The sequence below is a fragment of the Chenopodium album genome, chromosome 11 (genome assembly GCF_948465745.1).
Source record: "Chenopodium album chromosome 11, dcCheAlbu1.1, whole genome shotgun sequence".
Classification (NCBI taxonomy): domain Eukaryota; kingdom Viridiplantae; phylum Streptophyta; class Magnoliopsida; order Caryophyllales; family Amaranthaceae; genus Chenopodium; species Chenopodium album.
The window spans coordinates 42,272,321-42,297,433 of NC_137844.1; the positions used below are offsets into that span (position 1 = coordinate 42,272,321).

General features: G+C 36.3%; 1 protein-coding gene across 2 annotated transcripts; it reads left to right on the plus strand.

Annotated features, from left to right (window-relative positions):
• Positions 1 to 949: 949 nt before the first annotated feature.
• On the plus strand, positions 950 to 7,481 carry LOC145568904 (L-aspartate oxidase 2-b, chloroplastic-like). 2 transcript variants are annotated; one of them, XM_081628284.1, is made up of 9 exons: positions 950 to 1,101; positions 1,437 to 1,496; positions 1,580 to 1,722; positions 2,530 to 2,884; positions 4,756 to 4,998; positions 5,730 to 5,786; positions 5,870 to 5,950; positions 6,150 to 6,211; positions 6,301 to 7,481. In XM_081628284.1, the coding sequence occupies exons 3-9, from the start codon at positions 1,589 to 1,591 to the stop codon at positions 7,313 to 7,315; spliced, it is 1,947 nt and encodes a 648-aa protein (XP_081484410.1). In that variant the 5' UTR covers positions 950 to 1,101; positions 1,437 to 1,496; positions 1,580 to 1,588; the 3' UTR covers positions 7,316 to 7,481. The 2 variants fall into 2 exon arrangements, with proteins under 2 accessions (XP_081484410.1, XP_081484409.1); XM_081628283.1 differs by lacking the exon at positions 1,437 to 1,496.
• The last annotated feature ends 17,632 nt before the right edge of the window (positions 7,482 to 25,113 follow it).

Here is a 25,113-nt window from a genome sequence, read left to right on the forward strand (position 1 = left end):
AATGCAAAGATTTTTTTCCCCAAATACTTCATATATTAATAATTAAACTTATACATTGACCTGTGCATAACCAAATTGTGTTAATTATAAAAAAACAAAATAATAAAAGACCAAAATTTTCACAACAAATTCTTGATTTAGGCAAATTTTTATTAACTTATTATAAGACGGTTTAAAGTCACCCTAAAAGCATTTTATTGTTACCCTAATATACTAAAAAAGTTACCAAGTTCCTAACATAAATTTTGCTTTTTAAAAATACTTATAATGTACTATTAGATTAATCGTTTTAGCTTTCATATCATATATTCATTAGAAAATTACACATTGAAATACAATCAAACTCATTACAAGTTAAAAATTACCCTTAAAGCACCTTCACCAAAAAAAAAAAAAAAAAAGTTACTAAAGCAACTAAAGTTAATAATATTAAATTGTTAAAGTTATCGTTAAATTGACGATTTTACAATAAATTAACATAAACTCGCCTTATACAAAGCTTATATTGTACAATTTTTATTGTCTTAAATTACTCCGTGCATGTTTTAATAAATGAAACGCTTTCCTTTTGCGGCAGTGTTTAAAAAATTAAAACGTTTTTCTTTTGCGACCGTGTTTAAATAAATGAAACACTTCCTCGTAATAACTTCTTTCTATTTTTTTTTTTAAAATAATATTCTCATTACTTTTTGATAATATTCTATTTACTATTAATTCCCACAAAATCCTTTACTTTTTTCTCTATTCTTAAATTTATTTTGTTAAAGTCAAAATGTTTTATTTATTTAAATTTAAATACGGGGCAGTATCAGATGATACCCAAAAAGAGTGGGACGTGGGGGTAAGGAACCCCACCACCAATGAGCCTGGCTTGGTGACACTATGCCGATTATGGGGTATAGAATCGGGTTGAATTATATGCGGTTCCGAATTATGTAATATTATTAACAGTCAATATAAAAATAATACTCAACAAAGTCGAACAAGAAGTAGAAGAAAATGCACCCCATATTCATATTCATATTCATATTCTGAAGCCTGGCAATTTGATTCAATTCAATCTCTCTCTTTCTCATTCCAAACATTCTCAATTCTCTTCAGGTTCGTCAATTTACCCATTTTTTCCATTAATCTCCGATAATTCTCACAATTTTATTCAATGTATTTGTTGTTAAAGTTGACTGCATAATTTTTCTTTTTTAAATTCTAATTTTCTTCCTACTAAATCTTCAATCCCCTCTTTCTCTCCATTCTTCATTTTTAAATTTGCTGAATTCTTCTCTTTTTGGGTTTTAAATTTGACTTTGCTGGTTTTTTTTTAGTGCTCATAAAGTAGGGAATAAAATTAATTCAATACGGAATTTGTTGATGTTAGACGTTTCACACAAAAATTGCTTGAAAAAAATAAAAGGGTTAATTTTGTGTTGATTCTTAAGCAAGACATGCAGGACATGCATAAGGAATGAATAATAAAAGTTCCCCAATTATGCATTAAAGTATGTATTTATTGACTTTATACTCTTGTTTATAAACTTCTGAAATTAATTATGTTGTTAAATTGTGGGTTTGTACTTTGCAGGGAGTAAAAATGGCAGCAGTAGGAACAATAAGTAGACATGTACTCTTTGAGAAACCCCTGTTCGAAGGAAAATCATTCAACAATCATACTTGGAGGGTTTCTCGAATCACATTCTCGGGATCCGCAAGATCAGAGCTTTCATGGTACTATCTTGTTGTTGTTAATATTGGATGTTGATCAATATCGCATACATGAATTGTAAACCATTGAGAATCAAATAAGTCAATTAGCGGTTTTGCTGAAGTCATTGGGTTCAATGTTATATCATTAAGCATTTTAATATTCATGTGTGTGAGATTGATCAATTGTGAATTTTAACATGGATATTGTCGGGGTGACAACATTGTATTTGTTGTTTGTTTGATGTAGTAGTTGGTGCTCAGATTGTACAAATTCTTCTCTTGCTTGTGGTTTATATAATTTCATTTATCTGGGTTGTTCTTATGCTTTAAAAGCTTTGTTGTCACCTTGTATGAAACAGTTTGAAGCTTGTTTTTTTTTTTTTGGACATTGTGCTCTAGGTTTACTGTTGAAGTTATTAGTGAAATCGTCGTCTCTCACTGTTTGAGACATTAAATTATTATGAGAAAAGGTAAAGAATAATTGTGAGATCATCTTATACAAATTTTTTGTCGTATTCTAGATTTTTTGTAGATCCCGTAACAGAATTCATACACTGCAAAGAACGACACCATTAACACCATACAATATTTTTTATTATTTATGGATTAAGGCTATAGTAAATGCCTTTTCTGGCGTCGTATAGGAGTTCACAGTTCGTGTTGCTCTTTCATTTGCATCTCTATATATTGTCACCAAAAATGCTAAATGCTAATAGCTTTAGTTAGTAAGACTGGATATTCCTCTTATCTGTATATTTGTTCCACTTTCAAGAATAAGAAAAGCCTCTGATTTATTCCTAATGCCTATGGAATTCTCGATATCTCCAGGTCTTGTGCAGTCTCGGGATCCAGATTGTTTCATCCTCATCAGAATGCTGCATTCACTAAATTGGGAAAGCAGAGGAAAACTCTAGTAGCAATAACTGCATCCTTGAGTAATAGGACCTCAATGTATTTTGATTTTGCAGTGATTGGAAGTGGGGTTGCTGGCCTTCGGTATGCTCTTGAGGTTGCGAAGCATGGAACTGTTGCTGTGATAACCAAGGCTGAACCTCATGAGAGCAATACAAACTATGCTCAAGGTGGTGTTAGTGCAGTGCTATCTCCTTCAGATTCTGTAGAAAGTCACATGCAAGATACCATTATTGCGGGAGCTCATCTATGTGACGAGGAGACTGTCAGGGTAAGTTTAACACATTCCTTGTTAGTACTAATTGGCGATTGTCCTTGTGGAGACTGTCACATTAAATTTGAGTGACACGGCCATTATTTATGCCTGCTGATATTTTTTTTTTGTTGCCTTTTTACTGTTTTTGCATCTTTCTGAATGTCTTAACATGTATCATGTGTGTCAGTATAGGGATTGTTGTGTTTGGGGGGGGGGGGGGTGGGGGGCGAAGATAACGAATTATCTTTTAACTGACTTATGAAAGACACACATTCTACTCCTTTTGTCATCATCATTCAAGTTTTGCATTGATAGCCCAAGTTGTAAGATTTCCTTATTGATTGTGGTTAATTGTATTTGCAAAATTAACATTACCATTTACTATGAATTTTTGCCCTTCTTGGGGCATCCAATTGAGTACAGTATGTGATATGCTATCCACATTTGGTGTGCTGCTCAAAATTTTGGAGATGTAGTTTGCAGGCCTTGTTATTGATGATGAAGCAGTATTTAGCTAGCAATCGTTTCCATTACGGAATCATCACAGAATTATGCTAACATTGTGGGAATTATGTAGGAAGCTCTTCCATCATGTGTTTGAATCAATTGCAGAGGATTCTCACAATTTATTCTGATTTTTAAAAATATGAGCCATCTCATACAGCCGTTATCTTTTAGAAAGTAGTAGTATGTACAAGGTACCTGCTATGACTATATAAAGCCTTTTTAGTTCACAGCTTCACAGACGCCATTGCCTTTCAAGGTCAACATAACCAAATAGATCAAACATAATCAGCAGGTCATGTGATTCACCTCTTAGTTTTTACTCCCTCCGTCCCTTAATACAAAGCCTCATTTCCTTTTTGGGTAAACCAAAATACAATGCCTTTTTCTATTTTAAGGTTGTATTTTTTGACATTATTACCCTCTTTTTGATGAGTTGTCATCTTTTTTCCTACTTTTAACATTAATTCCCAACACTTTCTCTCTCTATCTCTTCAATTATTCCTAACTACTTTTTCTTTCTCTCTATCTCTCTCTAACCCCACATGCACACATGTACTTTTAATCATTAGTTTTAAAGAATTTACAACTTTCTTAATTCCCTCGCAAAAACCAAAATAGGCTTTGTACTAAGGGACGGAGGGAGTACTAATTAGTCAATCACTTGAGCTGACCGTGGATCAAGTATAGAGTTTAAAGGAACAAAACAGTGAAAGGAGATAAAAATGGTGAACTTGGGCGCAGAGCAGTTGCTATCTATTTTTTCTCTGTGTGTATCGCCTTTCATGGCCCATTATATTTTCATTTTTTTGGCATTGAAGTCGTTGGCTGTAAACAATATATATGTATCGTGTCAGTTCAATAGTTGAATATCTACCATAAATTTCCGGCTCTCTTTTATTTTCAGCTTGTTGGAATCAAACTGTTTATATGAAGTCATTTTATTTTAAATTGGTACAGACAGCTTTTCTTAAACTCAAGTATCACAAGAACCTTGGAGGTAGAATATTGTTCAAGTAGTGCAGGATAAACTTCTCCTGATTGGAATGTATATTTAGGGACATGAAAAGTCTTTTGCCATCTTTTGATCTTTTGCTTACAGTTGTATTATTGCCTCAACAATATTACCTGTGAAGGCTGTAGTTCATAATTTCATTTTAAAAAGTTCCTGCAGATGCTCGCATATTTTCTAATATTTATGATCATCGTGAAGCCATTAAATAGCCCATAGTTCATATCAATGTTTTTATCTTCTTGTTGCAGACAACATTTTTTCTTCCTTGTCTGTAATGGATTAACTAGTAATTTTCTATAGTTTCTGATACTATGAACTCTTTAAGGTCATTATTGAGCTTATGCTGAATTTGTTTGGTTTTGTTCAGGTTGTATGCACTGAAGGCCCAGAAAGAATTAGAGAACTGATTGCAATGGGAGCATCCTTTGATCATGGCGATGATGGAAATTTGCACCTAGCTAGGGAGGGTGGGCATTCCCATCGCAGAATTGTTCATGCGGCTGATATGACTGGAAGGGAGATAGAGAGGGCACTATTAGAAGCAGCTGTCAGGGACCCTAACATCTTCTTGTTTCAACACCATTATGCTATCGATCTATTGACTTCCCAGGTTAAATTCTGCATTTGTCTTTCCGTTGACTACCCTTTATTGGTTTAGCATCCTTATTCTTAGATGAAAGAACCATAAGAAGTCATATTAAATTGGATTGTTCTTTATTACACTGCCTGTCTCTTGGCTCATAATGATTGCATTCTTTGAATCTATGTGATTCATTAACTTAATCTGATGATATTAATTACCTAAAATTGCAAATTCTTTGGCTAAAATTGTGGTAATTTTGGTGTACATAGTTGCACTTTTCACTTAGGTGTTTAATAGAAATGCACTTACAGGTTGTTTCAGAAAGGAATTAAGGATGAAAGTGAACTGTTGGTGGTGTGGAGTTTTGGATACATTTGCGCACATTGTTACACAGACATACAATGGAACTTCCACCCTCCGCCCCGCTCATCCCCACCCTCCACCCCCAACATGCACAAACAAATAAGAAAATATTCAATTTAAGCAGGCTAGAACTGATAGAGTTGCAAACTTTATGTGGGGCATAACTTTTAGTTTAGTTTTCACCATTGAGTGTCGTTGCTTGTTAACTTTATAAAAGGTGTTATGCACAACAGTCTTGTGAAAAGTTAAAACCATGCTTCCTTTGAATAGTCAAAAGTGTAATATAATATACTACGTGTATGGAATCCGCTTATATTCTTAACAAAAGCACTTATATAGAATATAAAATGAAGTAATTTGTCTGAAATTAGACTAATGAGTAGTTGTTCTTTCAGGATGGTTCCAACACTGCTTGTCATGGTGTTGACACTTTAAATACTGAAACACTGGAGGTAATTGAAAATTAATATGCTCACTTTTTGTATTGTGTGAAGAGTAGTTCATCCTTGTTAATGATTATCCTTACCAATACCAGGTGGTGCGATTTCTATCAAAAGTGACTTTACTTGCATCTGGTGGTGCTGGTCATATCTACCCAACTACGACAAATCCTCTGGTATTAGTTGCTTTACATTTATATTCTTTATGAGAGAATCCATTTTTATTTCTTTTGTATTAGAAACCAAATAGTTCAATATATATATGCTTCTAAGGAAGGCATAGTCTCTTTTACTGCTTGTGTTGTGATATGAGATACTTGCTCTTATCTTATAGACGATTTCTTTCATCTGACTAAGGGATAAAAATAAATGTAGGTAGCAACTGGAGATGGAGTTGCTATGGCCCATCGAGCCCAAGCCGTAATCGCAAATATGGAGTAAGAAATTCTGATGTCGCTTCCACTTTTTGACATTGAATATATTATCTAATTATACTAATTTGTAGTTCTTTTTTATTTCCCCCAAGGTTTGTTCAGTTTCACCCAACAGCCTTAGCAGATGAAGGCCTTCCTGTATCACCGGTGAAGGCCCGAGAAAATGCGTTTCTCATAACAGAAGCTGTGAGGGGAGATGGAGGGATCCTTTACAATTTAGACATGGAAAGATTTATGCCTCTGTATGACGAGAGAATGGAGCTTGCACCGAGAGATGTGGTTGCAAGAAGTATAGATGATCAATTGAAAAAGCGAAATGAGAATTACGTTCTCCTCGACATTAGTCACAAACCACAAGATGAGATCCTATCTCATTTTCCTAACATTGCAGCTGAATGTCTCAAGTTTGGCCTTGACATAACACGACACCCAATTCCTGTGGTCCCTGCTGCTCATTACATGTGTGGAGGAGTTCGAGCTGGGCTCCAAGGGGAAACAAATGTGACAGGCCTCTACGTTGCAGGAGAGGTTGCTTGCACAGGCTTGCATGGAGCCAATCGGCTCGCAAGTAATTCATTACTTGAAGCCTTAGTTTTTGCAAGAAGAGCTGTGCAGCCTGCAATAGACCATATGTGTAACTCAAAACTCAATTTAAATGCTTCTGATAGGTGGGCAAAACCAATGGTTGCTACATCACTTGGTGATGATGTACTTGGAAAACTCATAACTAAGACAAAAGAAATAAGGAAAGAACTACAAGCCGTTATGTGGACATATGTTGGAATTGTAAGGTCCACAGCTAGACTAACGACTGCAGAGCAGAAAATCGCCAGGTTGGAAGTTAAATGGGAGGAATACTTGTTTCAACATGGATGGAAGCCAACAATGGTTGGACTTGAAGCTTGTGAAATGAGGAACCTCTTTTGTTGTGCCAAGTTGGTAGTCAGCAGTGCTTTATCAAGAACTGAGAGCCGTGGCCTTCACTATACCACTGATTTCCCTCATCTAGTGGAAAGCAAACGGCTCCCAACCATTATTTGGCCTTCCTCACATATCAACAATACATGGAGTTCGAGGCAACTTCATCAGCAGTCAATCTACCTATAGTATTAACTCTTATGGTTCATTTGGTAGGTGATAATTAATGATGAGCTTATATGTAATTTTGTGAGGCAGTGACGAATCTAAGATTTTTTTATGAGTTCGAATCAAATGTAAATAAATTCATTTATATAAAATATTAAAAAAAAAATATAAATACACTTTTCTAATGACTTACAAAATAAAAATAATTTAGTACGAAACAAAAATGTATTTCGTTAAGAAAATTATCATGCCGTTTTCACAAAAGTATATTTGCATGATTATAGAGAGTATTTCCAATGTTTTTATTAATATATAGGAAAAATTGTCAGCAATAATCCGATCTTTGCGTTATCTGTCCAAAAAAAATCCCATCATTAATGCCAACTTCTTAAAATGGTCCCAAGTGACCTGTAACCGGTGAATAGGTAATTTTATTTTTTTTAAGTTTAATTTACACGTGCCACCACGTGATTGGTAAAAAAAATAATTAAAAAACCTAGTCAAAGTTAATTAAAGTAAAATCTAATTAGAAAAACAAAGCACCACCACGGGCACCACCTAAGCCACACCATTTCAGCCACCACCATCCCCTCGGACCAAAATGCCACTCCTAGCCCAAAATCGACTGCGCCGACCGAAACCACCCCAGCCAACCTCAAAACCCCTCGAAACCCCACCAACGCTAAGCCCATTCAAAATCCCACCAACCCAGATCCAAAAAACAAGGTTATTGAAGGAAAAGGGGTCTGAATCCCACGAACATAGAGGAGTCAGGCAATTGACCAGCGGAATCGGAACGGGGAAGGGGAGAGGTGTCAGGCACATAGGATTGTGCGGGTAAGACTTCTCTTATAATGAGTTAAGAGGCTATAGCTATAAATAAGAAAACATATTAAACTGGCAGGCCTTTCCACAAGTGGTTATGCCCGATACTTGGGACAAGAAATTCTCCTTTTCCTCCTACTGGAGATACCCCTTTTTCTATTTAACTTTCTATTTCAATATGTTTTTTTTGTTCTCAAAGGTTTCCTTTCAGTTCAATGCTTCCTCTCCTTCAAATGTTTTAAATTCTTCTTGGCTCGCTAAAGCTTCTTTTCATTCTTCATTTGAGCATTTGCTTCTTGTCTTGCTGACCCTGGGATTGGCAAGGAATTCATTTAACTAGCTGATAAGTAAAGCTAGATCTTTTGAAGAGCCCATAGCCCGACTCCCATTAGACGACCTCTAACAGGATAGCTAGACTACTGGAACTAAAACTTCAACTAGATAGATTATCCCTCCTTGACTGGAAACTAGGTGTATGTCAACTGCCCCTCTTCCTAAAACCGCGATTACAAGAGAAGGAAGGAAAAGGGCACTCTTCGCCGCATTGGCACTGGATGTCTTTAGGACTTCAACAGAATAGTCCCTTTTTTAATGAATGGCGGGGAACTTTCCTAAGCATAATAACTTACTTGCCTTATCCTATCCCTTCCCTATTGGTCGTGTAAGAAAATCTCTCCACTTGAGAGACACTTGTCTGGAGACTCCAACTCCCATGAACTCTCTCTCTCTCTCACTGCAAGAGAACTATCACTTTCCTAATAAATTGAAAACCTATCTTTCTTTCTCGCCCGAAGGCACAGGCAGGCCTATCTAAAAGGTGGTTCAGGATCAACGGATGCCTTAGTGAGCTATTGGAGCTAAAGGTAGTTGACTTGCTTACTCAAGAGAGTAAGGTATTTCCTATTTGCTTACTCGTTAAAGTATGGAACAAGACAAGTGAAAATGCTGGAAGGTATACCAGGCAAGGGATGAGCATTTCGGCGTTACGCGCCTTTTCAGTAAAGGAGCAAAAGGTTAGACCTTAGAAAGTCAACGAACAACATAATGAAGAAGAATGCGAAAGTATTGGAAAAAATCTGGGAAGAGAACAACGAAATCTCTGAAAAGGAAGAGGCGGGTTGGTGGTTTATGATGAGGGTCATTTATGGTACTCATATGGTAGCATTTTAGGACGTTTTTCTTATATTTGATAGCTTTTATCTTCAAATAATGCTTTAGTTTTGATCTTTTATGATTTATTTCCTTCATTCCCTTTACTTTGCAATTTCTTGCATTTTAAGGGTATTTTCGTCTTTTTCTTTTTACTTGCTCTACTTTCTTTCTTTACAGGTCTTTCTCAGCCTCGGGATTCGTTTTGGAAGGCTTTCCAAGTCTTTTGAATGCTTGGGACAAGCTTTTTGGTTGGCATATGTGCAAGTTAAGAGACAAGCTCCCACTTTTGGCTTTGGCGCTCTCGTGCATCACCATCATCACATGTCTTGATCATGAACGCACAAAATGAAGTTTTCAAGGCTGCCCTCCTTGCAGGCATCACATGAGAGCAACGACTATAGGGATGCATGAGAGCGCTAGGATCGAAGCTTCACGCAAGGGGCCACGAGCTAGCAGAAGAGGAGTCGCGCGCCGCAAGAGTGCAGCAGGGGTGCGTGCGCACGCACGGGGCTACTGTGAGCGCCCACCGTCGCCTTTCGTCCTCATATGTTTGTTTTACTATTTATACCCCTTGACCTTTCCTTTTTTGGGGGATGGCGTTTTTTCTAGTACTTGAGACATTTTTCCAGATTTAGTGGAGAGAGAAACACTTGATTACTTGATTTGTACTTCAAATTACTTCATTAAGCTTGGATTTATTCCTTAATCAATGAAAAGTAGTGAGAATTTCTTCCCTTGAATTTACTTTTGCTTGATTCTTCCTTTAATTCTTGAATGTTTGATTTGATTGTTGATCTTTGGTTTAAGAATTTGTTTGAATTTGATCTTCTTTTTGATTAAGCTTGAAATGATGATATTTGTGATTCAATTTGCTTTGTCTTTCAATTTCATTATGTTTAGTGAGTAGATTAGTAGCTAGGGAGAAGGGGAAGCATGCTTAATTGATGATCTTTGCTAGTTGATGATTCTTGATTGGTTGAATTGATGTAATTAAATTGGTTGACATAGTTGGCATGCGATTAATTTGATTAGGAGTGATCAACCTAGATGATTAATCTAGATTGCATAGCAATTTTCAATGACATGAACCCTTGATTTGAGAATTGCTTTAATTGGTTGAATTTGAGCGTGATTTTCCTTGTTAGTCATTCATATTGAACCCTAGCTTGACTTATAGGAGATAGCTCTTGAATTCTATTGATTGCAACTATTGTTTGTCCCTTGCAACGTTTGAATCAATTGAGTTCTTCATCGATTGGCATGATCATTGAGCTTGCATGTGGAACCTTAATCCCTAGTGTTTATCATATTGATTTTCTTCATTGTTTAGTTGATTGAACCTTAGTTACACTCCATTTTACCTCTCATTCTTCGAAGTAGCTTTACCATATGCTATAGCATTCTCCCCCTCATTCCTCGTGGTTCGACTCGGACTTGTCCTATACTAGGAATAAGTTTGATTTTCTTAATTGTTTGATTGGTGATGCTTTAGATTTCAACGACCTAGATTACCACGCATCAAAATGGCGCCGTTGCCGAGGAACGGTGTCTATGTTTGAGTGTTTTTGATTGCTTGAGTCTAGGTGTTTGTATATACCTTTCTTTTATTTGATATTTGTTTGTTTTGTGTAAAAAAAATAAAAATGGCATGGTTTTCTTTTCCTCAACATGATGGAGAGTCTTTTAATGTCTACTTCTATAGACTTATAGGGTTTTTGAACTATAATTGTTGTAGTCTATGGGAGGCTTGTGAGATTTGTTATTTTGGTTTGAATGAGCAAACTAGGGATGAAGTTGAAAGCATGCATAATGGTGAATTTAGAGCATTGTTAATTGATGATGCTTGGGATTTTTATGTTTGGTTTGCTAAGGATGTCTATAATAGGGGTAATCATGATTCTAATGTTGATGTGCAATGTGTTGATTCTTCCAATATTAGCATGAATTCCCATGATTTGTCACATGATTCCATTAGTGAACCTAGAACAAATGATTTCAACACTATTTCCCCTATTGTTCATGATGACGAGGTACATACTCAAGTTGATGCTAATGGTGTGTTTCAATTTTCTTCATTATTTACCATGCCTTCTTGTGATGTGCTTCGTTCCCTTAATAATGAATCTCATGTGTTTGATTGTACCCCTACTACCCAATGTGATATTGTAGACACCCAAATGTGTCTCCCCAAAACCTAACCCAGTGATAAATATCTTTCATGTCATTTGATTATCGAACGAAGTGAAAGTGTGAAAAGTCTAGTGATGTGGTTGTTTTTATTAAAATATCTCTCTTTCTGTTTTCAAAAATGTTTCTTCTTTCACTCTATTTATGAAAATAGCCAGTCCAATTTGGTTTGGTCCATGATAAGGGTCCAATAATAGTGTAGTTGGATTGGGCTTGAAAATAGCTTTCCAACGATATATTATAAACCCAATTCCAATGAATAATGAGGAAGTTATGGATTAAATTAAATTGCGCCCGAAATGATTTTATATGTGGCCCAATGATCTAGAGGAGGGCCTATTAATAATTATTCCAAAAGTTGTTAGGATTGATTTTAATCTTCTAGCTTATTTAGAAGGTTCCTTTTAATTCTAATAGTATTAGGATTGATAATTATATTTTAAAGAGTTTTATTTGGAATAAAATAGGTGTTTTATGATAAACCTGATTTTAATTTGATAAACACGGAATTTGCTTAAGAGGATTCTGTATAAAAGCGCGTTTTATCTTTTAATTAGCGCCAAACGACAAAGTCTGTCGCCTGGCGCTAACATCTGTAGCCTGGCGCTGGTCTTGTCGCCTAGCACTGATGTCTGTCGCATGGCGACAGATTCCAATTCTATTCCGTATAGAACTTGAAGTATTTTCTATCGTTTCTAGACTGTTTTCTTATAAATAGGGGTCGTATTACCCCGTTTTTTCAAACAATCATCAATAATCAATTATTCACAATCATCAATTGTTAACCATCATCTCTCTATTCTCTCTAAAAGCTAGAAGCTTTCCCTCTCTATTCTTTTTCTAAACCTTCCCTCTCTCAAAATTCCACATTTACAAGTTCTAGACACACCTAGTCAAGTTCGAAGTTACCTTCGTCTTATACGTGAAAGGTTGATAATTTCTGAGGGTTTGGTCCCAGATCTCTATTTCAATTATTTAAATTAATTGTTTGATTTTTATTTTCCTTGAAGTTACTAACACATGTATTTTGTTATTAGAAAGAGATATATGAGGCATCGAAGTAAGTAATTGTTATTATTTTGATATAGAAATCATGTTAGGATGTTTTATTGCTTCCTAGTGTCATGTTTAGGATTAACTAATATTTCTGACATTATTATGATGCTTCCTATTCTTTCTAATATCATGTTAGTATCATGCTAGGAATAAAGATTTGATCTTTATTGTTTAGTGACATGCTAGGATTTGTTATTAATCTTGTTAGTATCATGCCTAGGATCTTGCTATTGTTATTAATACGATTATGATGATGATTTGATTATTATGTTGCTTATTATATATATTGTCATTGTTATTGCTTGATCACGCCTTTTATGCATGTTTAAAGGGAATTTGTACTTGTAATCACGCTTAATAAGATAATTAATAATCTTGTTTAGGTTAATATGATTATAATTCAAGTGATCGCCAATAATATTTTTGTTTGTGGATTAATATTCAACAAACATAGATTAAACAGGTTTAGGGTTAATTTATTGGTTGTATGTTAGTCAGAAAGCGCACATGAATACGAGAAGAATAAAGTAGAGGCCTATTTAGGGCAGGTTTAATCTCTTTTAGGTTGGATTTGTACCTTCATCCCCGAACTTCCAGTCATGGTTCCAGACCTATTGGAGTTAACGATCTCCTGGATTGGTAAGGGGTGTAATTTTCACCCTGTGAATGGTTTACAAGTTCCTAAAACTTGTTGGCAACTCTTTTACTCTAGCTTCCTTCCCTTTGGACGCCACCATGCTTAAGTGTATGATCACAGTGGGCTCAAGTGTGGGATGCTTGAAATATTCCCTACAGTTTTTTGGCGACTACACTGGGGAGGATTTCTATTTTAATTCCTAAAATTTATTTTTGCAATGATTTAGAATGAGTGGATGAGACTCGAAAAGTTCTAAGTATTTCATGTGCGTAATTTTGATTAACATTGTGGCATATGCATAAAAAGGTCCGCATTGGAAAGACCATCCGAAATGCGTCAAAAACATAGGATTTTTTACACGTAGGAAATTAGGGAATATCTTTCACAACTAAAGTCAAAATAATGCTACGAAAAAAAACTCGAAAATTCAAAAAGAGAAAGCTGCCGATGCATGTAGGAATTAGCGCTGAGAAAACAGCGCCATCACCAAGTGAGGCTCTGTCGCCTGGCGACAGTACTTGTCGTCTGGCGAAAGAGGCATCATCTGGCAACAGATGCTATTTTCTCGCGTTGAATTCTTCCAAAAGCGAGCCAGAAATCTACCTTCCATATGTGTTCTACATATGGCCATAACCCTCTGGGAATTCACTCTCCATCTACCCAATCGAACGCTCCTGGCAACGAAGGGTACATCCGAGTTTGTTGAATTCACCAAACCATAGAAGCGAGTTTTACTCACGGGGTCCCATCCACTCCCGCCAACCCTTCCAAAGGTAAGGCTTCTGCGCGGTGCATCCGAACTCATAACCATGGACCCTCTTTGACTAACCCATATCCTAAACTTTAGAGAACTAGAGCCATGGTTAGGTTGCAAACTCATTGCATCATATTGTGACTATTTGACTACTTGTGCATTATTTGTTTGTGCATAACTTATATGTGTTTTCACTAACCCGTTTGTTTGACTTGTGAATGAGTTTAAATGAACTAATTAATGACTAAAAGACTTTGCTAAATTAATTAATTAATAAATGATTAAAGTCTAAATAAATTGATCAAACTTGACTTAGTACGACTTTAGGCTTGTCCCCTTAGAGTAAAAGTACTGGGAACAGTCCCACACCAACGTTCCAGCAACGACGCAGAGGTTTGGACTGTAGCGCCACGCGCTAGTAATTAGCGCCAGGCGACAATGTTGTCGTCTAGCACTGGTCTTTAGTGTCTGGCGACAGTCTTGTTGCTCGGGCAACAGTCCATGTTTTTGCTTGAGTCTTCACGACGAGTCTAATTAATCAGTTTGCTTAATCGGTCCAATCAGTTTATTAATGACAATAGTCATGTTTAGTCCTTAATTAAGTCTAGTCACATAGTCTAGTCCCATGGTCATGACACGAGTCAAACATGTCACTCACATTCACTAGTCTTAGCACACACTTTGTGTATATGTCATCATGACCATGTCTTATGTTCATGCATGATTCGTTCTTTCCGTCATTTGAATTGGGGGTCCACTCTATTCCTAATTCTTTCATATTTCTCCATCTACATCGTCTTTCCATTCTCTACATGCTTTCTCCATATCACAACCCTCGCAACCTTTATTCTTCCTACCTCCTTCCATCTACTGCATGTTGAATAGAGTTTAAGTCAAATAATTAACAAAAAGTATCCATAACTTCCCTTTTCACAACACTTGGTGAAGGAGAGAAGGGCGATTGATCAAGGACAACACCTTTGTTCAAGTAATACTTTTTGATAAACCAATCAGTCGGAAAAGAAAAGCTAAGAAGATAATGGCGTCTCAAGAAGAAGTTAGCAAACTTAGGAAAGACGTGGCCAACTTAACTAAATTGATAAAGACCATGGCTCTTCAAATCAATGACCCTGTGAAGCAACAACAAATGGAGCTCATGCAAGAAATCTTGGGCGAACTCTCCAATGACTATAGATTCCAGGGCATTAGCTCACAAGGGGTCTCGGTGGGCAGGGAGCTTCTTTCGCAGAAGTTCAATGCCAACGACATCCCTAAGTTCAAGCCAACAGATAATCCTCATTTTCACTTAAGAGCTTTTGAAACCATAATGAACATTAAGGGAATTGATAGGAAAGTCTCTAACTCTTTAATTTCTTTATCTCTTGAAACCGTTTGCCAACAATGGTTCTTTTCTCTCGATAAAGAGAAGATCTTTACTTGGGATGGAATATTAAACGCTTTCATTGATAGATACAAATGTAACATTCAAGTTGAAACTGACCATAGACAACTTGAGATGCTAAAGCAAAAAGAAAACGAAGGGTTCACTTCTTTTTTCAACAAGTGAAGGGAAACTTCCGCTTATATGATTGAAGTTCCTACTGAAAAGGAGTCTGTAAGGATGTTCATCAAGAATCTCCAAGAGAAGTATTCAAAGCACTTGAAATACCAACACAACTTGAATACTTTTAAAGCTGTTTATGACATAGGCATGGAAATCGAAGATGACCTTTTGAAAGTAGATAGTGCGAAAGGAAAGAAGAACGACCATCATTTTTCTTCCTCTCCCACTAATGAAATACATGCCACTAACACTTCTAAACAACGAATCCAAAGGTCGAAAAGAGTGTTCACTCCACTTGGTATGAGTTACGAGACAGCCTTCGAAAAACTACACCACAAAGGACTAGTCATGCCCATAAGACCTATCAAAGATCTAGTTCCAAAAGCCAGGCCACCTAAGTGGGATCCTAATAAACACTGCAAAAATCATCAAGGAAAGGGGTCACGACACTGAAGAGTGTTGGAAACTTAAAGAAGCTATACAAGACTTGATCGATAACAATAATACTTCCGAAATTCTAGCCATCGCAGAAGATCAAATATCCTTCGATCCTTCGCTCCTTATCACACCTGTAGGAGAGCCCATGATTGAGTCAGTCTATATAACCCCTATTAATGAAGTGACTATGATTGAGGAAGATGAAGGGGTTTTCTTAGGTGATACCAAGGAAAATTTGTCAAGTCTAAGAGAAGACATTCGAAAACTACAAGATATTATTGCCATGCTCTTGAACGTGGTAGAAGGACTAGCAGCTCAGGTAATGATTATCGAACAAAATTCTCACCAAGGATTCAATGAAGAACTCAATGCTCCTAAGCCACCAGCAAGACGGACCATTGAAGAATATACACCAATAGGAATGACTTATGACGAAGCTTTTGACTATTTTCACAGTCGAAACCTTATCCATCCCATTGGTCCAATCCAAGACCCACCACCTGAGAAACGGCTTCCCAGATGGGACCCAAACTCTTATTGCAAATATCATAGAGGCCATGGCCACACCACCGAAGAATGCTTCACCCTCAAAGAGCGAATTCAAGATCTTGTTGATTCAAATTACCTTCGTGTTCCTTCGAGCAACAAGAAGGCCAAAATCCATAACAATGGTGGCAAGAGCAGGAAGAAAGACAACCCTTCTTCTGTTTCTTCCTATCAGAATGGAAGTTGCATCGATAAAAAGATTTTGAAGACCAAAGAACAAGAAAGGAAGTTCACCCCTGTTGGAATGAGCTATAATATTGCCTTTGATCGACTCCTTGCTAAGGGATTCATCACATCAATTGGAACTATACAAGATCCTCCTCTTGAAAGGAGAACATCCGAATGGAATCCAGACTCCTATTGTAAGTACCATCAAAGCAACGGTCATACTACAAATCACTGTTACAAGTTTCGAAATCTCATTCAAGACCTCATCGAGGCAAACAAGCTTCCATTTCCCCCAGCTGGCAAAAAGACCGAGTGATGATAACGCACAAGACACGAGGCGAGCTTTGACAACAAGATTTCGTGACCTCTTTTTCTATCTTTTTTTATTATATCCATTAAGTCTAGCATAGGCGCCTTTTATTTTCCCTTAGATTTATTTTGTAGGATTTTTCTTCCTTTATTTTTAATAAAATGAGCATTTATTTTCTTGCATATGATTATCGCGTTGCATTGAAAAAAAAAACAAAAAAAAAAAATCCATGTCGAACTAAGCACAAGGTATACTAATGATTTGAGGCACCCCTTTGTAGCCTATCATGTCATCTTCACCTTTCAAATATACAATCATTTCTTCATAAACCACTTTGAGGTTCGTCTAACGATAGACCTATATTTTTTCAACCCACATCTACTTAACTTTGGGATGGAATGGTGTGCAACTTATGCAATTTCAAAAGCTTGAGTGATTTTACCTAGATCTTCAAAAAAAAGACAAAAAAAAAAAAAAAATTTCAAAATAAGCAAAAAAAAAATATAAAAGTGTGCATAAGGGCAAGTGTTCCAATGTCTTTGATATGAACATGTCTTTGATATGATCACGTCTCAGATTGCGTCTCTTATCAAGTGCTCGGTACCGTGCCTGAGAAACATGAATGCCAAGTGAGTGATAGACCGCATGATCGGGATGCCCACGCTTATAATAAAGAGATTTGAATTTGAAAAAACGATAAAGCAAAAAAAAAAGAGTAAAATATAAACAAAAGAGAGTTCAAAAGTGAAAAATCTCAAGCGTACAAATACTAAGATTCAAAAGCAAGGTTGCACACCTTGGGGGCTTATCTAGGGTCTTGAGCCTTTATCCCCTTTTTCTTCAAACCTTTAGCCTAATCTCGTTATAACCCTTAAAAGACCTCTTTGAGGTATACACACACTTGTGCGAGGTTCGGCTAGAGCTATGTTCGGCCTGATTCCTAACGATACGTAGGCAACCTCACATCGAGGTGCGGCCGTAATAAAAATGTATTCATTTATATATACATTCATGCATGATCATATCAAGGGATCTCTTATGCTCATCCCTATCCATTTAGAGCTAGACTTGGGGGCTTGATCCCTACATTATTTGCTTACTGTAGACACCCAAATGTGTCTCCCCGAAACCAAACCCAGTGATGAATACCTTTTGCGTCGAATGATTATCGAACGAAATGAAAGTGTGAAAGGTCAAGTGTTGCGGTTGGTTTTTATTAAATTCTTTCTTTCTGTTTTCGAAAAACAACTCTATTTTATGAAAATAGCCAATCCAGTTTAGTTTGGTCCACGACAAGGGTCCAATAATAGTGTAGTTGGATGGGGCTTGCAAAGAGCTTTCCAACGATATATTATAAGCCCAATTCCAATGAATAATGAGGAAGTTGTGGCCAAAATACTAAACTGGGCCCGGTTTGATCTTTACTTACGGCCCAATGATCTAGGGGAGGGCCCGATGTTAATTATTATTCCTAAAGTTATTAGAATTAATTATAGTCTTCTAATTCTCTAGAGGGTTCTTTTAAATCCTAATAGAATTAGAATTAATAATTAGATTTTGATAAGTTTTACTTGGAATAAAATATTATTTTATGAAAAATACGATTTCAGTTTTCATACGGACTTTACAAATCGATTTTGATTGATAAGTGGACTCCGTGTTTGAAAGCGCATAGGAATCCAGGCTGTCGCCAAATGACAGGCTTGTCGTCACGCGACAAGGTTGGTTTTGCAGCGACGAGTGGAGTTTTATTCCTTATCAAATTCTACCTATTTCCGGACTGTTTTCTTACAAATAGAGTCATGAACCTCCATTTTTATTCATTCACGATTCACAATCATCATCAACAATCACCAATTCTCATCATCTAGATCAATCATCTTTCTCTCTAAAGCTAGAAGCTCTCTCTCTATTCTTTTTCTAAACCTTCCCTCTTACAAAATTCCGCATTCACGAGATCTAGACACACCTAGCCAAGTTCGAAGTTGCCTTCGCCCTAGACGTGAAAGGTTATAATTTCTGAGGGTTTGGTCCCAAATCTCTATTTCAATTATTTGATTTGATTGTTTGATTTTATATTTTCCTTGAAGTTACTAACGTGTGTATTTTGTTATTAGAAAGAGGTACGAGGCATCCAAGTAAGTACTTTAATTGATTGATATTATGATATAGAAATCATGTTAAGATTGTTATTTTGGTTCCTAGTATCATGTTAGGGTGCTTTCCTTAGTATGATATTTAGGGTGATTTGCTTATATCAATTATGATTTCTAGGATGCTTCCTATTCTCTTTTCTAATATCATGTTAGTATCATGTTAGGTTTAAAACTTTGATTTTTATTGCTTAGTGACATGCTAGGGATTGTTATTAATCTTGTTGGTATTATGCCTAGGATCTTGCTATTATTATGCTTTAACGCTAACATGAACATGATTATAATTGATTATGATCATTATGATTATTATTTTTGTTATTGTGTTGCTTGATGTATATTATTGTTATTGCTTGATCACGCCTTTTATGCAGGTTTAAAGGGAATTTGTACTTGTAATCACGCTTAATAAGATAATTAATAATCTTGATTATAATTCAAGTGATCGCCAATAATAGTTTTATTTGTGCATTAAGTTCAACCAATATAGATAAACAGGTTTAGGGTTAATCTATTGTTTGCATGTTAGTCAGAAAGCGCACATGAATACGAGAAGAATGAAGTAGAGGCCTATTTAGGGCAGGTTCAATCTCTTTTAGGTTGGATTTGTACCTTCATCCCTAAACCCTATTTGGTTCAAGACCTTTTGGAGTTGACGATCTCATGGATCGTTAAGGGGTGTAATCTTCACCTTGTGAACGGTTTACAAGTTCCTAAAACTTGTTGGCGACTCTTTTTCTCCAGCTTCCTTCCCTTTGGACGCCACCATGCTTAAGTGTATGATCCCAGTGGGGTTCAAGCTTGGGGTTAATGGCTTGAAATATTCGATGGCGTTCGCTAAGATTGTGGAGGTTGTCACCTAGATTTGAGAAGATGGCACGAGATAGGCGGTCTTCGACGACGTTGGCTAAGATTGTGGAGGTTGTCACCTAGATTTGAGAATATGGCACGAGATGGGCGGTCTTCGACGACGTTCGCTAAGATTGTGGAGGTTGTCACCTAGATTTGAGAAGATGGCACGAGATGGGCGGTCTTCGATGACGTTCGCTAATATTGTGGAGGTTGTCACCTAGATTTGAGAAGATGGCATGAGACGGGCGGTCTTTGACGACATTCGCTAAGATTGTGGAGGTTGTCACCCAGATTTCAGAAGATGGTACGAGATGAGTCATCTTCGACGACATTCGCTATGGTTGGGAAGGTTGTCACCATGATTCAAGAAAATAGCTCGAGATGTAGCAGCAATGATAGACGGTGTTCCCTAGGATGTTGAAGATTGTCACAAACAAGAGAAGATTACTACAAGCAAAGTCACCTTCGACGACGTTCCCTAGGATGTGGAGAGTTGTCATAAACAATAGAAGATGGCTACAAGCGGAGTTATCTTCGATGGTGTTCCCTAAGATGTGGAAGACTAAAACAGCAGAAATTGAAGGCAGCTACAAGTGGAGCAGTCTTCAGGCGATGTCCCCTAGCTTGAGGAAGATTGTAAAAAAAAAATCGGTTACTTTAGAGGTGTGTGCTCGACGGTGCAAGATACGCGTCTCTTAACTCTTTTATCTGTTTAACTAACGCTAGTTTGCAGGTATCGGCGTTACAAGAATGATTTAGGATCACAGAACGTTCTCAATCATTCTCCGTCCCTATTGCTACTTTGACTTTCGTTTTCGAAACTTGGTTTTCTCCAAACTCAGTCAAAGTGGGGGCTTCTGTAGACACCCAAATGTGTCTCCCCAAAAGCAAACCCAGTGATAAATATCTTTCATGTCATTTGAGTATCAAACGAAGTGAAAGTGTGAAAAGTCTAGTGATGTGGTTGTTTTTATTAAAATATCTATCTTTCTGTTTTCAAAAATGTTTCTTCTTTCACTCTATTTAATAAATAGCCAGTCCAATTTGGTTTGGTCCATGATAAGGGTCCAATAATAGTGTATTTGGATTGGGCTTGAAAAGAGCTTTCCAACGATATATTATAAACTCGATTCCGATGAATAATAAGGAAGTTATGGATTAAATTAAATTGGGCCCGAAATGATTTTTATATATGGCCCAATGATCTAGATGAGGGCCTATTAATTATTATTCCTAAAGTTGTTAGGATTAATTTTAATCTTCTAGATTATTTAGAAGGTTCCTTTTAATTCTAATAGTATTAGGATTAATAATTATATTTTAAAGAGTTCTATTTGGAATAAAATAAGCGTTTTATGATAAACCTGATTTTAATTTGATAAAACACGTAATTTTCTTAAAGGATTCCGTACAAAAGCGCGTTTTATCTTTTAATTAGCGCCAAACGACAAAGTCTGTCGCCTGGCACTGATGTCTGTCGCCTGGCGACAGATTCCAGTTTTATTCCGTATAGAACTTGAAGTATTTTCTATCGTTTCTAGACTGTTTTCTTATAAATAGGGGTCGTAGTTCCCCGTTTTTTCAAACAATCATCAATAATCAATTATTCACAATCATCAATTGTTAACCATCATCTCTCTATTCTCTCTAAAAGCTAGAAGCTTTCTCTCTCTATTCTTTTTCTAAACCTTCCCTTTCTCAAAATTCCACATTTACAAGTTCTAGACACACCTAGCCAAGTTCGAAGTTACCTTCGCCCTATACGTGAAAGGTTGATAATTTCTGAGGGTTTGTCCCAGATCTCTATTTCAATTATTTAAATTAATTGTTTGATTTTTATTTTCCTTGAAGTTACTAACGCGTGTATTTTGTTATTAGAAAGAGATACGAGGCATCGAAGTAAGTAATTGTTATTATTTTGATATAGAAATCATGTTAGGATGTTTTATTGCTTCCTAGTGTCATGTTTAGGATTAACTAATATTTCTGACATTATTATGATGCTTCCTATTCTTTCTAATATCATGTTAGTATCATGCTAGGAATAAAGATTTGATCTTTATTGTTTAGTGACATGCTAGGATTTGTTATTAATCTTGTTAGTATCATGCCTAGGATCTTGCTATTATTATTAATACGATTATGATGATGATTTGATTATTATGTTGCTTATTATATATATTGTCATTGTTATTGCTTGATCACGCCTTTTATGCATGTTTAAAGGGAATTTGTACTTGTAATCACGCTTAATAAGATAATTAATAATCTTGTTTAGGTTAATATGATTATAATTCAAGTGATCGCCAATAATAGTTTTATTTGTGCATTAATATTCAACCAACATAGATTAAACAGGTTTAGGGTTAATTTATTGGTTGTATGTTAGTCAGAAAGCGCACATGAATATGAGAAGAATAAAGTAGAGGCCTATTTAGAGCAGGTTCAATCTCTTTTAGGTTGGATTTGTACCTTCATCCCCGAACTTCCAGTCATGGTTCCAGACCTATTGGAGTTAACGATCTCCTGGATCGGTAAGGGGTGTAATTTTCACCCTGTGAACGGTTTACAAGTTCCTAAAACTTGTTGGCGACTCTTTTACTCTAGCTTCCTTTCCTTTGGACGCCACCATGCTTAAGTGTATGATCACAGTGGGGCTCAAGTGTGGGATGCTTGAAATATTCCCTACAGATGTATATGCTCATGATCTTAATGTTGATTCTTCCAATCTTGGTTGTACTTTTTCTTCTCTTATTGAGGCTCAACCTTCTACACCTTTTGAATATCTTGTTGATATATTTGAGTCTCAAATTAGGGGCATTGAGCTTGATAATGATCTTAGGCGAGATGATTCTTAAATCTATGAGAGGTCAATAAGAGATAATGAAAAATAATGAGGAGCGTCTTGAGGAAGGAAAGAGAAGAAGATATGAGTTAGAAAGCTAATTATCATCCTTGATGTTTGTTTGTGAAAAATCCCAATCTAATGTGTGTGTTGAGGATGATGATGATGATTTTGAGCAACCAAGAGAGTGTGAGGATCCCATTGGTGAGCATTTGAGTGATGGTGAAGGAGTTGAGAATGAAGAGAATATTGATATTGAAAACCTCAACCCTCTTTCCCATCTTGATGAGTCTCAAGTGCATGATTGTGAATCTTCTATTCATGAGTATTTGGATTCATTTGAGGTTATGACCAATGTGTTCTTTGAGTGTCAAATGAAAACTCATAGCCTTTTTGAGTGAGTTCATTAAGAATGCTTCATGGGAAAGAGATGAATTTGAAATGAATTTGCATCCATTCATGCATGGTTTTGAGACTTTGGGCTTTAAGGATGTTGAGGGAGTTGTTGTTCATGGTTGGAATGGAGGGGATTATGTAGTTTCTCTTGGAAGTTAGATGTTTGAGGGAGATGGAGATCATGAGTGTTCCTCTTTTGAGGATTCTATGATTGATTTCCATGCTTTTATTGGTGATGTGAAGATTGGTGATGATGATGAGACCATTTGTGAGACCATTGCTCCTATCCCATCCTCTTATGTCCCTTTTTCAAGGATTTTCAACCATATCCCCTACACTCCTATATCCCTCCCTTCCTTTGTTAATGAGCTTATTGGGGACCCCCTTGTCCATAATGATTTACATGTCCCTCATTCATCACCTATTGAGGAAAAGGGTGATTTTGCCACCTAAAAATATTTTGAGGAGAGTTTGCCTTATTCTTCTTTTTCTTCCTTTTCTTATTTTGTTGAATTTTCCTTTGATTCATCTTCTTTTTCTTGGCATATCTCTCCACATAGGTGTGCATTAAGCTTGTTGCATGCCTTCGTTTTGTCATGTGCACACTTACTTTCTTATGAAATGTGTAGTAGTGCATTTGACAAGCTATTGTGATCGTTGCAATATTATTAACTAGAGCGTTCAAGTTTGGACCTTAAGCAAGCCTTTCTCGGGAAGTAACCCGTGTTTTATTGCTTTCATTTTCTTTTCTTTTTAAAATAGATTTTCTCTCATGGAAATGTTTGTGTTCCTTTTTCTAGGTAAATGACTTGATATACTTTGGTGCTTAGGTTTGAATCAAGAATCAAGGAAGATTGACTCCTATTTTGCTAGCATATGGAAAACAAGATTCAATTTTAGAGGAATTTGGCTTTGAAAGGTTGAATTGGGTCATTTGCGGGTATTTACACCCACCTAAATCCGGTATTATCTTTCCTTGCTCTTTATCTGATAATGGTTGATAACTTGTTGGACGTGTGTTGGTTTGTTGGATTGATCTCTTTGTTTTCCCCTCTCGTGGATTATTTGATTTATGTTTGAGCATGTTGTCTCATTCAAGCTTGGGGGAGGGTATTCTATCATGTTTGGTGGGATGTTGATTCATATATGCCATGCACATTTGTATATGCATTTCCATGTTCTTTTATTTTTGAAAAACTCCAAAAAAAAAAAAAAAGATTTTTGTTTCTTTCAAGGCTAATTTGCATTGTGTTTTGTTTTGTTCTTGCTTTGGACATAATACTTTTGGACCTGTATAGTTGAATGCTTTTCTTCTTAAATGGTAACGATGTTCACGGTTTGAGAGTATCTTTTGTTGACTCTAGGATAGAGTATGCTAAGGTAGTGTCTTTAGAACTTTTGGGACCTTGAAGCCGGATTCTAATTGTTTTTGAAAAGTTGAAATTGCTCCCTTTTGGTGAATTTGAAACTAATAGTGAGTTATTGCTACAACCATGTGAGGTTTATGTCTTTTCTAGCCTTCTACACTTTTTGCATGAGAGGCACATGGATCCTTGACTATTGTATGCTTTACCTAGAATTTGACTCTTGTCTCCTGAGCCATTTAGGAAGGACAAAGGCATCATTTCGGGGTGGTAATTTTTCCTTTTCTAGGATAGTTTTCTTTTCTTTGTTTTGGGTTTTCATTTTCTTTCTCTCTAACCATTTGAGCCTTATACCCTTCTTTTCAAGCCACATTTTTAGCTTTTGAGCCTTTTGTTTCATTCTTGTTCCCATCATTGGTTTTTGTGAAGCATTTGGTCTTTATTGTTGGAGATTGTGGTGGTTGAGTTTGAATATTGGTTCTTATAATGTAAGCAAGTTTGTTTTCTGTATATTTTGTGAATAAAGGCAAATACAAAGTTGAAAAAGTCGTCCATAGATAAAAAAGGCAAAG

Excerpts from the sequence above, each read along its gene's own strand:
- LOC145568904 (XM_081628284.1), top strand. The coding sequence starts at position 1,589 with ATGGCAGCAGTAGGAACAATAAGTAGACATGTACTCTTTGAGAAACCC. Across the intron at positions 2,885-4,755 it reads GTGACGAGGAGACTGTCAGG|GTTGTATGCACTGAAGGCCC; the intron begins GTAAGTTTAACA and ends GGTTTTGTTCAG. Across the intron at positions 5,951-6,149 it reads CAACTACGACAAATCCTCTG|GTAGCAACTGGAGATGGAGT; the intron begins GTATTAGTTGCT and ends AAATAAATGTAG.